The sequence below is a fragment of the Pteropus vampyrus genome, unplaced genomic scaffold (assembly GCF_000151845.1).
Source record: "Pteropus vampyrus isolate Shadow unplaced genomic scaffold, Pvam_2.0 Scaffold423, whole genome shotgun sequence".
Classification (NCBI taxonomy): Eukaryota; Metazoa; Chordata; class Mammalia; order Chiroptera; family Pteropodidae; genus Pteropus; species Pteropus vampyrus.
The window spans coordinates 148,109-165,155 of NW_011889204.1; the positions used below are offsets into that span (position 1 = coordinate 148,109).

A 17,047-nucleotide genomic window follows, 5' to 3' on the forward strand; every position below is an offset into this window, starting at 1 on the left:
CTAAGTTCATTGAAACTTCTGCTCAGAAATGCATTAAATTTGCAGATTAATTTGGGGAGCACAGAGACTTCTACCCATTTAAACATGGGTTATTCAATGTTCTTCCATTAAGAATTTTCTTATACTTTAAAAAAAAAAAATTTGTATGTGGTACAAATTTGTTTGCTACTATGAGTATCTTTTTTTTCCCCATTACAGAATAGCTCTTAAAAATATTTTTTAATTTATTTATTTTAATTAGTTTCAATTAAACATTGGTTAGACATCTATATAGTTCATAAAATGATCCCCCCAATTGCTCCCTCCCTCCCTGGCCCTCCACCTAGCCAATGTATTAATGCTAACTGCATTCCCTATGCTGTGCTCCCCAACCCCATCGGCTACTAATTTGTACTTCTTTAACCTCTCACCCCATTCTCCCAGCCCCCCAAACCCCCTGCCCTCTGTCCACCACCAAATTGTCCACTATATCTGTGAGTCTGTTTTTGAATAGTTTGTTCTTTTTATTCCTTTAGATTCCGCATATAAGTGAAATCATATAGTGCTTATCTTCTTCTGTCTGACTTAAATACCTTCAAGGTCCATCAAAGCAATATATTTTTCCATCTCCTTCCTTTTAGTCTGTGTGTGTCTTTTAATCTGAAGTGAGTCTTTCGTATTTTTTCTTCTTAAAAAAGTCCCTCCAACATTTCCTGGAATACTGGTTTGGTGGTGAAGCTCTTTACCTGTACTTCAACTCTAAATGATAGCTTTGCTGGATAAAGCATTCTTGATTGTAGATCCCAGGTCTACAACAATATCCTGTTGAATATTTTGTGCCAAGCCCTTCTGTCCTGCATAGCTTCTTTTGAGAATCAGCTGCCAGTCTTATGGGTGTTCCTTTATAAGTAATTATCTGTTGTTGTTGTTTTTTCTTGCTGCTTTTAATATTCTTTCTTTGTATTTAACCTTTGACATTTTAATTATGACGTGTCTTAATGTGGGCCTCTTTGGATCCCTGGTTTTTAGAATTCTCTGAGCTTCCTGGGGTTTTATGTTCATTTCTTTCACCAGCTTAGGGAAGTCTTCCATCATTATTTTTTCAAACAGCTGTTCAACATCTTGCTTGTCTTCAGTTACACTGATCGGACGGATATTTGGACCCTTAATAGTGTCCCATATGCTCCTTAAGTTATTTTTATAGTCGTGGCATCATATCTCTTGCCATTCTACTTGCATGTCCTTGGCTTTCCCATCCTCTAGATAGGATATTTGATCCTTTTCTTTATTTACTTTGTTTATTCCTTTGTTTATTTCATTTAATATACCTCTCAACTCAGATAATGTGTTCTTTATTTCAGACTGGTTCCCTTTTATAATTTCCATTTCTGTGTTTATGTTTTTTATCTCTTTGTTGAAGTTCTCATTGAATTTATCTACGCTTCCAAAAAGTTCATTGAGCATCTTTATAACCAGTGTTTTGAATTCTGCATCTGTTAGATTACTTGACTCCATTATTTCTGGATCTCTGCTCTGTTGTCTCATATGGTTTCTGCTTCTTTGTCTTCCCATTTTGGCTACCTTTCCACGTCTGTTTCTATGTACTAAGCAAACAGTACATAGTCTCCCGGTCTTATTAGCGAAGATTTGTGAGGTAGGTGTCCAGTGGCACAGACCTAAGAGGGGTTCAGCTGTAGGCCAAACTTAGCCCAAGCCTCTACCCCTCCGGGGCCACCTGTTAAGATTCAGCAAGCAATCCACAGATGCTGTGCTTATAGTTGCCTCAAAAGGCCACACCAGAAACCAAGGCCAGCTGCCTCCAGTGTGAGTCTCAGCAAGGAGAACTTGACTCGCCGAGGACACACCTGGATGTGGCTTGGATGGGGCCCAAGTTGGGGGAGGCGGGAATCTTCTGGGCTGAGCAACCTCTGTTACCCAGTTTGATGACGTTACGGCTACAGAGGCACTGTGTCCGCACTAGGAGTGAGGAGGGCTCAACAGGGAACAATGGATACCGCCAGCACTTCTATACAGTCTTACCTCGGCCCTCACTCAGACGATATCTCTCTGTAAGTCCCTGGTGCCCCTGTGCACAGCCTAATCGACACTGGTGCTCAGAGCGAGCAGGTCTGTCACCACAAAAATCCACTTGCGGACACGGCCCCTTCAAGAGGCATCTGCTGCTGCCGCTGCTGCAGCCTCCGTCTCACTCAGCCTTTCGGACCGGGTGGCCCCGCGTCCTCACCCCGTCCTACCTTCTGCCGTTGCAGGGTGCTTTCTTGGATTCTCCTTAGTTGTATGGCTTATTCATCTAGATCTCAGGCAATTTTTCCTTGCTGCTGCTTCTTGTTTCCATCACAACTTTGATCTGGTCGCCAGAGGGGTGAACAGAGCCTCTATCATCTATGCCATTTTTTTCTGTGTACTCTCAAAATGTTTATTTAAATAGGAAATCTGTCATTTTATTACCTACTTGCACATGAGGAAATTAGAATGCCAAAAGCCTTTTTCTGATTTAATGTAAAATCTCACAGGTATTTATACAATTTAGGGATTCAGATCACTTAAAATAGTGTGATCAGTCCCAAAAATTATTAAGACAGTCAGTCAAAATTAACTTTCTTAAGAAACTAGTTTTATGAGAAGTATCAATAATTTCTAATTTGGGGAAATTTTACAAGACCCCTTCAAATAACTCTTTCATGGATCCATTTATATGAAGAGAACAAAATAAATTGATAATAGTTATGAGTAGACACATCTCCATATTTTACAAGACATATCTTCTTATGAAATTTTTCAATTTAACACTGTGAAATCAGATTCTTTGTATTAGTTTTTTAGTGCAGAATGTTCTCTTCCTTCCACAGTTATAGGTGGAGGGGACTTTTCCTCCATCTCTTTCTGTAATTCTTTATGTCATATATACATTGCATTGTGTGTTCACCACAGAGAGGTCAAGACTTTGAAAGACTTTGGCTGAGCTCATGTTCATGCTAAATACTGGGTAGAAACTTGTTGAGTGCAGATGAAGTTCCCAAAGCTCACTCTATAGGACGTGGCAGTAAATTCAGTGACCCCCTACTTACACAGAATAAGGCAGTGAACTCAGCTTCTTTTCTTTTTTATGCTCTAAGTTTCATCCAGAGGCAAAGAGTCAAGGGCCCATTTGCAACATAGCCCAGGGTACAGTCACAACACTGGTTCCCAGTGACACAGATGCTTGTTGACACAGCCCCACAATTCAGCAACCTCAGGGGCTATCTGCAAGGTGGGAACCTCCATATTCTCTCGCCCTGCTGAAACTGAGGGATAAAGAAATGTCAGGAAACTACAAATTAGAAGGTTGGTGATTTTTCGTTGTTGAGTCTTTGTCATAAATAGTGATGTAGTAATCAATGTTGTTGGCTGATGAGGGTTCTCTGTGAATCTTGTTATGGGGCTGAGATACCTCTAGACCCCATGTTCCTAGGAACTGTACAGATTGACCATAGGCGAGTGGCTTTGCTGACTTCATGAGTGAGGCAGGGGTAGGCAGCAGGTGTGAACAGCAGTGGTAGAAGAGGAGGTGAACCTCTTCCGAGGAGCCTGGGCCTTAGATCTGAAGGGATCTGTCCCAACAATCTGGCTTCTCCAGTCAGGAGGATGGAGCTGGTATGGCTCGTCTGAGGTGGCCTGCAGTGGTCACCTGATCCTGGCATTTCTGACTGGGAGGTTGTCGTCTGGACCTGGGTGCTTTCCTCATCTCTAACTATACTCTCTCCCTAGGGATTTCAACCAGTCCGGTAGCTGTAAATTCCATAAATAAGTGAACAAATATCATTAAATTTACATTCTATAGTGGTCTAGGCAAGAGTGATGGTGGATTGGACTAAGCTGGTAGCAGTGGAGGTGTTCAAAACTGGGTGTGTTACGAAAACACATATGCAATCACACACACGCAATGCTCCATCATGTATGTATAAATACATTTTATGTATTTTATTTATTTATAAAATGTAATTATATATTATATAAATGTTTGTATACCATATAGAAACATTTCATTAGATAAATATGAATATATTATGCATAAATAAATATATTAAAATTATAAATAAAATATAAATTATATATAAATATATCTATGAAATAGTTATATAATATAACTTTATATAAATATATAAAATATATTTTATATATAAATAAATATATAAATTATAAATATATAGCATATTAGTAAAACTATATATTATATACATAACTATATATTACATGTAATATATAGAGTGTAGATATGTATCTATATATAAGGCTCCAACATATTCCTGACCATCTAGAAGCCTACAGACATGTCTAGGGAAGTACACCTACCCAGGGCTGTGCACACACTCAGGAAAGACCTAAGAAAGCCCTGAGTTATCACCTCTGGCTGGCCTTGCAGCTCTGTGCAAGCAGGAAGTGAGAACTAAGATGAAGCTTTGAACTACCTAGCTTACATCAATACATGCTTGAAGCCCCTTGGCAAAGACTAAGAGACTTATTAGTTCTAGGTATTTAAGGAAATCTCTTTCCAGTCACTAGCTGACTAACTGAGCAGAGACTTCAGTGGCCACATGGCAAAAAATACAGACTTTGCAATGTTAGTTCGGAAAAAAAGTACTGCAGGCACACTTTGGAGATACCACTAGTTTGGTCCCAGACCTCCACAATAAAGCAAATATCACAATAAAGCGAGTCATACATATTTTTTGGTTTCCCAGTACACATAAAAGTTATGTTTAGACTGCACTGCAACCTATTAAATGTGCGATATCATTATCTAAAAAATTTACGTATCTTAATTTTAAAATACTTTATTGCTAACAAATGCTAAGCATTATCTGAGGCTTCAGTGTGTCATAATCTTTTTGCTGGTGGAAGGTCTTGCTTCAATATTGATAGCTGCTGACTGGTTAGGGTGTTGGTTGCTAAAGGTTGGAGTAACTGGCAATTTTTGAGAATAAGACAACGATGAAGTTTGCCACATTGATTGTCTTCTTTCCAAAAACAATTGCTCTGTAGCATCTGATACTGTTTGATAGCATTTTACCTACAGTATAACTTCTTTCAAAGATAGAATCAATCCTCTCAAAACTTGCCACTGCTTCATCAACTAAGTTTATGTAATACTCTAAATCTTTTATTGTCATTCCGATAATCTTCACAGCATCTTCACCAGGAGGAGATTCCATCTCAAAAAACCACTCTCTTTGTTCATCCATAAGAAGCAACTCCTCATCCATTAAAGGTTTATCGTGAGATTGCAGCAATTCAGTCACATATTTAGGCTTCACTTCTGGTTCTAGTTTTCTCGCTATTTTTACCACATCTGCTGTTTCTTCCTCCACTGAAGTCTTAAACCTCTCAAAGTCATCCATGATGGTTGGAAACAACTTCTTCTAAATTCCTATTCATGTTCATATTCATTCTTCCCATGAATCAAGACTGTTCTTAATGGCATCTAAAATGGTAAATTATTTCCAGAAGGTTTTCAATTTACTTTGCTCAGATCCAACAGAGGAATCACTATCTATGACAGTTATAGCTTTATAAAATGTATTTCTTAAATAATAACACTTGAAAGTCAAAATTATTCCTTGATCCATGGGCTGCAGAATGAATGGTGTGTTAGCAGGCATGAAAATGACATTAATCTCATTGTACATCTCCATCAGAGCTCTTGGGTGACCAAGTGCATTGTCAATGAGTCGTAATATTTTAAAAGAAATTTTTTTTTTCTGTGCAGTAGGTCTCAACAGTAGGCTTAACATATTAAGTGAACTGTGTTGTACACAAATGTGCTGTCATCCAGGCTTTGTTGTTCTATTTATAGAGAACTGGCAGAGTAGATTTAGCATAATTCTTAAGAATCTTGGATTTTCAGAAAAGTAAATGAGCACTGGCTTCAACTTAAAGTCACCAGCTGCATTAGCCCCTAATAAGAGCATCAGCCTGTCCTTTGAAGTTTTGAGGCCAGGCCTTGACTTTTCCTCTCTAGCTATAAAAGTCCTAGGTGGCATCTTCTTCCAACATCAAGAAGGCTGTTTCGTCTACATTGAGCATCTGTTGTTTAGTGTAGTCGCCTTAATTTATTATCTTAGCTAAGTCTTCTGGATAACCTGCTGCAGCCTCTACATCAGCACATGCTACTTCACCTTGCACTTTTATGTTATAGAGATGGCTTCTTTCCTTAAACCTCATGAACCAACCTCTGCTAGCTTCAAACTTTTCTTCTGCAGCTTCATCACCTCTCTTGGCCTTTTGAGAATTGAAGAGAGCAGGGCCTTGCTCTGGAATAGGCTTTGGCTTAAGGGAGTATTGTGGCTGGTTTGCTCTTCTATCTAGACCACTGAAACTTTCTTCATATCAGCAATAAGGCTGTTTTGCTTTTTTATCATTTGCGTGTTCATTAGAGTAGCACTTTAAATTTCCTTAAGAACTTTTCCTTTGCATTTACTTAGCTAACTGTTTGGCACAAGAGGCCTAGCTTTCAGCCTGTTTCAGCTTTTGACATGCCTTCTTCACTAAACTTAATCATTTCTAGCTTTTGACTTAAAGCGAGAGATGTTTGACTCTTCTTTTCACTTGAGTACTTAGAGCCATTATAGGATTATTAATTGTCTTAATTTTGATGTCGTTGTGTCTCAGAGAATAGGGAGTGCCAAGGAGAGGGCAAGAGATGAAGGAACGGCCAGTTGGTGAAGCAGTCAGCATGCACACAATAACAAGTAAATTCACTCTCTTATATGGGTGCGGTTCATGGCACCCCAAAACAATTACAATAGTAACATCACATATAACTGATCACAAGCCACCATAACAAAATAATAATAATGAAAATTTTGAAATATTGTGAGAATCACCAAAATGTGACACAGAGACAGGATATGAGCAATTGCAAATTGGAAAAATGGTGCCAATAGACTTATTCATTGCAGGGTGGCCACAAACCTTCAATTTGTGAAACAAAACAAAACAAAAAACAAACCAAAAAAACCATCTGTGAAGTACAATAAAACAAAGTGCAAAAAACAAGACATGCCCATACGTCCTAATTTGCCCAAATAACACTCTATGACTCCTAGCCATAAAACAGACAAGGACCTTGTTCTACCACCCATATTTCTCTCTTCCTCCCACTTATTTTTTGTTATTATATCATTTCATGGCATATATGTTTAACATTCTGGTTTGTCACTTCACTCACCACTTTTATTTTAAAATAAAAATTTCAAAACTTTTCCAGTCCTGTGTTAATTTGCTGAAGTGGATTCTCTAGGAGTTTTCTCAATAAGGACCCATAGGAAAAATATTTCCCGAATTTTTCCTATTCAAAAGTATTTGTTTTTGTTATTTATATCTGTGAAATAATTTTCTCACTCATTATTTCTAGAAGTATTTCGTAGGTTTTTTCCCACCTTCCTGTGGCATTAAATCTTGCTGTGGAAAATTCTAGAGCCGATAAGATCCCTCTCCCTTGAAAATATGACTTGATCTTTTTACCTAGTCTTTCTCTTCTATTTTTTTTTTTTTTAGTCTTTAAAGTTCAGTAAATTTGCTAGACTATATCTCAGGGTTGACTAGAGTCAGTTTCCTCTTGTACAAGGTGAAAATATATTTACTTATGTATGTGTATTCAATTATTGTTATAATTTCAAAAGCATTTTTCTTAAATTTATCTTCACGTATTTCTTCTATTATTTTGATTTTCTTCTTTAAAAACTCTACTGAATTGTTCATTGTCTTTCATTGATTATTTTCCTCTCTAACCTTTCTTAATTGTTCTGAAACTTCCTCATTTCCTTTTCTACTTTCTATAATCTATGTCCTTCACTCTAATTTATGAAACATCTAGTCTCCTTTATTCTCCTTCTAAATTTGTCTTCATTTTCCCGATGGATCTTTTCTTGTATGTATTTCTTAAATTCTGGCTATTATAAACATGGATTAGAGCTTTAGCTTTCCAAAGCAAGCCTCTGAATTCCAGGGTGTATAATTTTCTGGTGATGTCTAAAATCTACTGTTCCTTCACCTCCTTGACATTCCCTCTCTTTTGCTGTCACCTTCTGCCTGATTTCAGCTGCTTTTTACATTTTCCTTATTGTGAATGAGAAAACCTTATGTAACTACGGAAAAGCATACTGTAAATGGCTGGTGCTGTGTAAATCTAGGTTATTTTGTTGCTATTATTGTTTTCAGTGTGGTGACAACCAAGATGGTACATTGGTAGCTGGGGATTTATCCCCACAAAAGTTGAATGAAGACCTAAAAATAAAATAATCGAAGGTTACTGACGTATAAAGCTTGTAAATCTTTATTTATAATTCTAAATGATTCTTTTCTGTTTGAAGGAGAAAAGAAAAGATATACATGTAAAATAAAGAGTCTCCACAAAGGTAAGAATAAATGTGAGGATTCATACCTGTGAACTTACTGTACGCTTGATCTTCCTGCCACACCCTGTCTTTGCCACGGCTCCCAAATCTCCTGTGGGCATCATAAGTAATGGGTTATTTAGAATATAAACTGAGTCATTGTAACAAAGATATCCCAAAGTACAGTGGCTTAAATCACATAATTTGTTTCTCTTTCATCAGAGAGTCCAGAAGTGATAGCTGGGCACGGCCAAGCTCTTCTCTCATCCACGCTTCTTCTCTATCTCCAGTCAGTATCTATTGCTTTAGGCTAATTCGAGTTTGGGGAAGAAGGAGAGAAGGAAGTGGTAAGGTGCAGATACGGTCATCTTATAATAGATCACCCCCCATCCCCGCAGATATGGTGAATGCATGAGCTACATTTGTGGGTTCTTCAGAGACTCCCTCTTTAGAGAGTATCTCTCAACTGAAGTTCCCTTAATACGAGGACTCCAGCTGACTGCTTACCACTTCCCTCTTAGTCTCCCAGCCCCAAAGAGGTCTACATCTCATTCATCTAAATGGTCCTCCTGGAAAGACTATCTCTTAAGAAGAACTAATGCGCTCCTGCCTTCTCCAGACAGGCCCATGAGAATCATGCCTCTTCACAGTGTTACTGTCAGTGAGCATGTAGCTGGCTCCCAAAATAGTCATCCTCTGTAGACTTTCCAGGCTCGAGATTTTAAATGTTTCTGCCTCCTATAAACTCCTGGAGACACAGATTAATTACCTGAAGCTGAAGCCTTCTCACTTGCCTTGAAGGATAAGGGAGCACCTTACACAACTTCTATAGAAAATCTGTGGTACCAACAGTATTTGAACAGGGGACCCATGAACAGTTATTCTATTTCTTATGTGGTATTTGAGCAAGAAAATTCACAAAGAACAATTTGAAAGAAAAGTCCAGTAGTTCTGCATTGTTAGTAGGTCTTAAACCCCAAATCTCCCAGGAAGGAGAGCTCTGGTAAGTTGAGCTAGACTGCTTTTATACCTTTAATTCATATGGCCTCAACAGGTTTAATTAAAAGTGAATCCAACAATAACAGAGAAAGACATAGAGGGACATAAAAAGACAATGTGTCTGTCTAAGATGTCTATCACTGAACAAGCCCAAATTGAAGTTCCCCTGCAGAACTGGGGAAAGAGAGAGAGAGAGAGAGAGAGAGAGAGAGAGAGAGAGAGAGAGAGAGAGAGAGAGAGAGACACGGAGAGGAATGGAAGAGTGAGCACTTCATGGTTCTGCCTTAGAGAGCAACATGGATGAACATAGCACTCAGGAGATCTACGTGTATACGCCTCATTGTTCTTCCACCCACACCTTATTGCCTGCTGAATCTGAGAGCATATTCACCTGAGATAGGGTTTCAACCAACTCTTCTTTGACATTTCCAACTCTGAGGCTTTCTAAGACTTGAAATTCTCCTTTTTTCTCCAACTGAGGAATATTTACCCTATTGTACTTTCTTCTTTTTAACCTTTCAACTTTTATTTCTACAAATATCCCTTAGGTAATATATTCTTGGTTATTTTCTTAGACCCTAATTTTTAGTCCAAATTCATGTGGTAACTTTCACTATATTTTCAGCCCAAAAGCCTTCATTTAGGGCTGCCATTGATTTTTGCCTCTCAACCAAAGAAATCTGCATTGCTATACTTAATTTTTTAAATTTCTGGATGTTTCAGTTTCTTCATTGGTAATGGGGATAGTAAAAGTCTCTATCTCATAAATAGATTAGTAGATGTAAGGGTCTTGCATTTGTGTCTAGCACATAATAAGCACTTAACAACTCAGAGTGTTCCTTCAGATACAAATGAAACTCTGTCTTAAATTTTTTTTATTAATGTGGGTGTAAATGAATTAGGATTAATGTGAGGGCAAAGAAATCTAGGATGAACCTAGGTTAGACATCTAAGGCTTGGTAAGTACAGGCTATAGGTTATATATTTTTCTTTATGTGTTAAGGCCTTGAAAAGTTATAGTAAAATGGAATTTTTAAAAAGCAATATCATATAGAATTCAACTTTTCACAGCATTTGTTTTTCTGTTTTCTCAGTGAAAAAGAAACGCAGACATGGAATTCAAACTTTGAATAACAGACTCCCACATAAAAGAGGCAAACCAAGAGGTAAAATCTTAAAAGTCAGATGCATTTTCAGTAACTAAACATCTAAATTCTCATGCTTTGTTCTTTGCTTTTAGTAACAAAGCTATTTCACTATTTGTTTTATGTAACTGTACTAACTGTTGAGAAATATATCAGATTTAATAAATTTCCAAGACACATCAGGGATTGAAAGTTGATAATTCCACAAACAAGTAATTTGGTGATGAATCTACAACCAGAACCTGGGGCCCAGGGGTTATTGCAGTGATGTCTCTGCTGAACTGGTAACTTTCCAGGCTGAAAATATAGTTGATCCTCGAACAACAAAGATTTGAACTACATGTGTCCACCTATACACAGAATTTTTCCAATAAATACAGTTGGCCCTTCCTATCCACCTGAGTGATTTTCGGGTTTCACATATAAGAATTCAACCATCTGTGATCGAAACAGTATTCTCATATTCTCAACCACAGATTCCCAACTGCAGATCAAAAATACTGTTTCTTATTTGAGGTTGGTTGAATCTGCATGTGCAAAGGGCCAACTGTAGAGTCAAATGTTATACCCAGATTTTTGACTGCATGGAGGGTGGTCTCCCCCTAACCCCTGCATTGCTTAAGGGCCATCTGTAGTAAACCATAAAACACTGTGCAACTCACAAGTGACATAGTCGTCCTTCTTCATGTCCCACTACCTTGAGGCTATCGCATGGGCTCGGGTCTGGTGCTTCACCTCTTCTGTTTCAGTTTATGCATATGTAAAGTAAAATAAAGTGAGATAAATAATAACAAACAGTAATAATAATAAATAGACCGACTGCCCTCCAAGGCCCGTCCCAGCCTCATATACAGCTTTGCGTCTTGTAGATCTCCCAGTGAACAGATTTCCCACATCTTCTGCATTCTGAACAGGGAGCTCAAGGAGTATGTTTAATTGATTCCCCAAATTTTTAATAGATTTCCAACATCACTGGCTAGAAGGGCAGGAACAGCACCTCATCATTCTGAAGTTCATTTTAAGACTTTTACATCTGTTTCTATAGAGTCAGAGTCTCAGTTTCTCTCTCCACCTCTCCACCACGCAAAGGTTCTAAGATGCAAAGCCTCCTCCCTGTGCAATTTGTAGATGACTCTAGAACTCCACCGAGCTTCCCGTTCAGCCAGGAGAAAGCTGCTGTGAAGTGAAAGAAGCAGATAAGACAGACACTGTCTCTTGTTAGGCTGTTTCATTGTGATCCTGCTTCCCACTCGGCCAGTCCCTGGCTCAAATCTATAGATCGATCTGTCAAATTATAGATAAGTTATAGTCAAAAACTCTTTCTCTGGCCATGAAACCAGGCGGTAGGAGGATTTGGCTAGAAACTTCCTATTCCCACTAGTATAGTAGAAGCAATATATTTTACCATCTCTTAGTAGCTGCATGGTGGCCAATTCTTTGGTCACCATTGGCATCATTTTATATAAGTTTCCCTTCACTGGGTTACTTTTGGAGTCCTTGCACTATTTTCAGTACAAAAATCAACTTTCAAGTTTAGGCTTGTGGCAGCTATCTGATCGGTAGAGTCCACCATGAGGTCTTCCTTGAGACTATATATCACTAGCTTTTATCAGTTACTTTATCAAAGGAAATTTTCAATACCTTATTTATTTTCTACTTTATCTGTGCACATGTGGATAGTATTAGTCCCTATTTGATCAATTTGTTCTAAGGATGAAGATTAATAGAGGCAAAGTCTAAGGCTAGTTCCTGGCACACAATGGACACTCAACTGATGTCTAACTTTATTTTCATCTCACCCTGTTGCCTAGGAAACACATAAAGCCCTGTTTTAAATTTATTTGAAATGATCTGGAGATATTAATAAAAGAAATATAGAATGAATCTCAGTTAAGTGTCATCTTTATAACTATGTCTAGGCTAGAGTTCAGCACACTATGGCCCACAAAGCAAATCCAGCCCAATAAATGTTTTGTAAATAAAGTTTTATTAGAACATAGCCACAGCCTCATCTTTTTATCTCTGTATTACCTATGAATGCTTTGGCAACACAACAGCAGAGTTGACTAATAATGTCACGTAAGGTCATGGACCTTACATATTTACTACCTGGCCCTTTCCAGAGTAAAGTTTCTAACTCCTGATCTAGGGATTTGATATTTTTTATCGAAGTACTAGACCGGCTCCTGAAAAGTTTTCATTTGAATAGTGTTTTCGTAAAACACTACTACTTGCAATGCAATGTTATAAACAAGAGATATTTATGTTTGTTTGTTTTTTACCACAGGGAGAAAACCAGTCAATGCTGGGCCTTTGAAAAGAGGCAAAAAAAGAGGTAAAAATAAGTTATTAATATACTTTAAATAATTAAAGCATCTAAATTTTTATTTTATACTCTGTGTTTTGAGCGATCAATCAATTTTCTTAAATGGCTTATAGAGCCAGCAACAAACATTAGGATATTCATCTGCCTTGGTCAATTTTGACAACATGACAGGATGATGGTAACACCCACTCTGTTGATTTCAGCCAGTTGATCTGTGAGAGAGCCCACACCTCCTTGGGCCTGTGCAGGTCTCCCTTCACTGCACTGATAACTTCTAAAAAGGGAAATATAAAGTGTGTGACTCACGTGCTGTTTAGCTGAATTTCTCTTTCTCACGTAGAGAGCCACAGGTTACCCAACAAGGGGGACCCAGGGTGATAGTACAGGACTTGTATCCTAATCCCTAAACTTCCTTTGATTTCGGTTTGATATTCGTTCTTTTCTTGCCTCCATTTTCTCCTCTGTAAATGGGTGGGTGGCAGGCAAATCAGACTGAATGGATTTCTAGGCCCACCCCAGCCCTAACAGAACAGACTCTGAAAGGACCATGGAGAGCCCACCCTCCCCATCTCAGAGAAAAGCCTCAGTGTGTCTTTAATGAGCATCCCTCAGTGTTGGCCAGAAGGGCGTGAGCAGGCGCTCCTGCTACTGAAGTTCATCTCAAGACTTTCAACACCTGCTTCAGCAGAATCAGAGCCCAGTGCCCCTGCCCAAAGGATGTGCAGAGGCCTCTTCCTGAGCAATTTGCAGTTTCTGCTAGAGCACCCGCCCTGAGCGTCACAGAGGAAAGCCACAGAGAAAGTTCACATGAAGGAGAAACGAAACAAAGCAGAGGGCACAAAGAGAAGACAGGCACCACCCCTGCTGGATTGCCCCATTGCCATCCTGCTCTCTGTTCCCCGGTGGATGCCTCAAATGGGGAGACAAAACTAAAAATCGAGGGGTTTTTCTCCATCTGCATAACCTTGAAACAATAATATAATTAGAAATCTTCCTCAAAAACAGGAGGAGGAAATCACTGTGCAGTAGGGGGTTGTGGCCAACAAGCTTGGGAATACAGAGCCTTCCACACAAGGCTTTTATGTAGGGTTTCAGAGGATGGGAATGGAAGATGACATTATCTCTCTGTATCTACTCTGCCATAAGAGAAAGACCTAGAAATGTAACTACTGTGTGGGGAATTTTCCTTCAAAACCTTTTAAGTTGCAAAAGAAAGATCTCAAGATGGGTAAGGAGAAAAGAGGGCACCATTGTAGAAGAAAGATGAAATAAAAAATAATAATAATGCTTCCCTGCAGGTCCAAGAATTCCCAAAGATGAAAATATGGATTTTCAACCTCCTATACTCTCCGTGACCTGTGGTCAGGCGAAGGGGCTTTTATATAAGGATAAAATAAAACAAGGTGAGTTTCCTGGTCTTCTACACTTTCAACTGCAAACTATCCGTATGGATAAGATGTTGTTCGGGGAGGAGACACCTGTGTCAGGAGTCTCCAAGACCATCCTGGGTTTGCTGATTCACTAAGAAGACTCTCAGGACTCAGCATACAGTCAAACTCGTGGCTATGATCTATTCCATTGATACAAAGCAAAATCAGCAAAGAAAAAAGACATGTGGGGCAAAGTCCAAGGAAACCAGCTGCCAGTTTCTGAGAATCTTCTCCCAGTGGAGTCACACAGGACACATTTAATTCTCCAGCAACAAATTATAATACCACACGTGCAATGACATCTATCAGGGAAGCTGCCCTGAGCCTAGGAGTCCAGGGTTTTTACCCAGACTTAGTCACATAGGTAACCAGCAAAACCCACAATTCCACACTCCCAGAAGGAAAGCATGGGTTCAGCAAAATCCAGGTTCTTTGATGCCAGCGTAAGGCCAAGCTTGAAAGCAAACATTTCTAAAGATAGCATTTCAGGTCTGGTCTGGTAGCTCTTGTCTGCACAGCATTCCAGATAGGCTGGAGTTAAGATGGCCTTTCCACACTTTAAAAATTCATAAACATTAGCCTTCCAAGCCATCTCCCATTTTCCCCCACAGAAAAGGTCCATGTGACGCCCATCCAGCACCCAGTACAAGAGCAAGGGCTTCAGTATAAGGGTGGGAAATATACACATTTGAGAAATCCAGCAGCCACTTCAAAGCCTCATTTTCTGTAACATCTGTATGGCCTGTGCTAACTGGAAGGGGCACAGAATTTAGAATCAGATTTGGATTCAAAGAGTGCCTGTTTTGTCCAGGCCAAGCAACTCTGTCTCTCTCATCCTAAACATCTTTCTCTATAAAATAGGAGTAATAATAAAACTTGCTTCGTAGTATTCCTATGAGGGAAAAAAAATGGAATAACAGATACAAAATAATTTGCAAATTATAATTGTTAAAGTACAGTACGAATGTCCATCTGCCATGATTGATTCCCCCCTTCCAAAATATAGTTCTTTAGGCACCAACGAGTATCAGTGTTTGCCCTATGACTATACTGTACATGAGTAATTTAACTTTTCCCACTACATAACATTTCCATAATTACTTTCAACATAAAATAGCCATGAGTCCAAAATATGAGATACAATAGATTGCCATTAGCTGGGTGATCAACATTGTACAAGACGAGGCAGTTGTGGCTATGGTGACAGCTGCCACATGGCCATCTGTGTGTCCTCATCTGCCCCCTCTGAAATTCAGCCTGGCTTGATCCTGGGTCTCAGAGAAGGGAAGGGAAAGAATCCTGCTCCTTATTCTTTAGAGTTATTCATTTTTTTTCTCTCCTTTGAATGTAGTGAAATGCTTTTCAGAAGTAAATGTTGGTGATAATTGTCCTTAAACTTAAAGGTCAAAGAAGAGACCACACATGGCAAGAAGTCGCCTTCTGCCTTCACCTTTCAGGCTTCTGTGGGGCCCCTGACAGGGAGCTCAGCTCTCCTGTGTTGCCGATTCTGAGCCCCAAGTGGGTGGCCCAGAACCACAGGCTAGGAGGCCAAGTTCTAGGGCGTTCATGGTTGGGGGCACTCCCTGGCGACGAAGGGAGTTCAGCTTATCTTGGTCTCACAGGGATCTCAGAGAAGTGTATAAGGATGGAGAATGGAACTCTGGTCACCCTCAAGGAGTTTGAAATTGAAGGAAACCACGAGAAATCCAAGAACTGGAGGCTGAGCGTGCGCTGTGGTGGATGGCCCCTGAAGCACTTGATTGAGGTACGCCAATGACAAAGGGCTTAAATCAAGGATATGGTGTCACGATTCACCAACTCTAAACTTTAGCAGCATTTCCTAGTGTCCAGAAAACCATCATGACCTTCCTCGCTCTGGTCACAATGAATATGTTATTACTGACATACCACTTGGCTGGCTTTTATAACAGCTTAATCCTCTAAGTGTATGAACTCCTAACCTTTGAAGGTAGGACAGGAAATTGTGGCCTTGACTGTGCCACTAATAGTTGCCACTGTGTAATCTGTTCACAAGAAAGTAATTTAAATGGGGCAGGGAGAAAGATCTTAGGCTTTGGGGACTGATATATAAAGTGGCATAGGAGTTAGGTAACTGAAAATAATACATCAGTATGGGTGTTCCCTGGATTACAGAATATTACAACATTATTTCTTTTGAGAGCCATCTAAAATTCATCTTTGAAAGAGAATATAAAGAAATTGCATTTTAAAATATCTCTCCTTTGGGCCTCATATCAGCCCCCTGATGTGGACAAATTGGGCTGGGTCTTTGTTGCAGACTTTTTATCACACCTGTGCCCTCTGACTTTTTATCCCACACCCCAGATGGCCCTTCCTTGCACCATTCTAATGATAAAGAAAAGCTCTTTGCTCAGCAAATATCTATTGAGATACATCTAAAGCCACAGGGACTGTAAGGTATGAGCTCCAGTCCCTAACCAGGAAGAAGGCTGCACATTCATAACCACAGGACTGCACACCAAGAGGCACCGGCAGGAAGAGATGCAGGGCCCCAGGGCAGGGGAGGTTATTTCTGACTTTGAGGCTGAGGACAGTTTCATAGAAAAGTCTGCACTGAGCTGGGTGTCAAAAGAATAGTTCTGAGAGGCAAAATTGTAGGAACAACACATTTTACATAAGAAAGATGGCATGACAATCCTCCCCACAATTTATCAAGAAGTGTGCGTAATGAGGTTGGCTACTTGGGCTGGGGTGACCTTAGAGGCCTTGAGGCCAAAGGAAGGAGAATGA

General features: G+C 39.4%; 1 protein-coding gene across 8 annotated transcripts in view; it reads left to right on the plus strand.

Moving 5' to 3' along the window:
- SP100 (SP100 nuclear antigen) overlaps nucleotides 1–17,047 on the plus strand; it is a 75,453-nt gene that overhangs the window by 46,084 nt on the left and 12,322 nt on the right. For all 8 annotated transcript variants that reach the window (XM_023523849.1, XM_023523842.1, XM_023523847.1 and 5 more), the window contains 5 exons: nucleotides 8,352–8,396; nucleotides 10,469–10,540; nucleotides 12,807–12,854; nucleotides 14,144–14,248; nucleotides 15,898–16,040. In XM_023523849.1, the coding sequence (XP_023379617.1) occupies nucleotides 8,352–8,396; nucleotides 10,469–10,540; nucleotides 12,807–12,854; nucleotides 14,144–14,248; nucleotides 15,898–16,040 (413 nt within the window). The remainder of the gene's footprint in view (nucleotides 1–8,351; nucleotides 8,397–10,468; nucleotides 10,541–12,806; nucleotides 12,855–14,143; nucleotides 14,249–15,897; nucleotides 16,041–17,047) is intronic.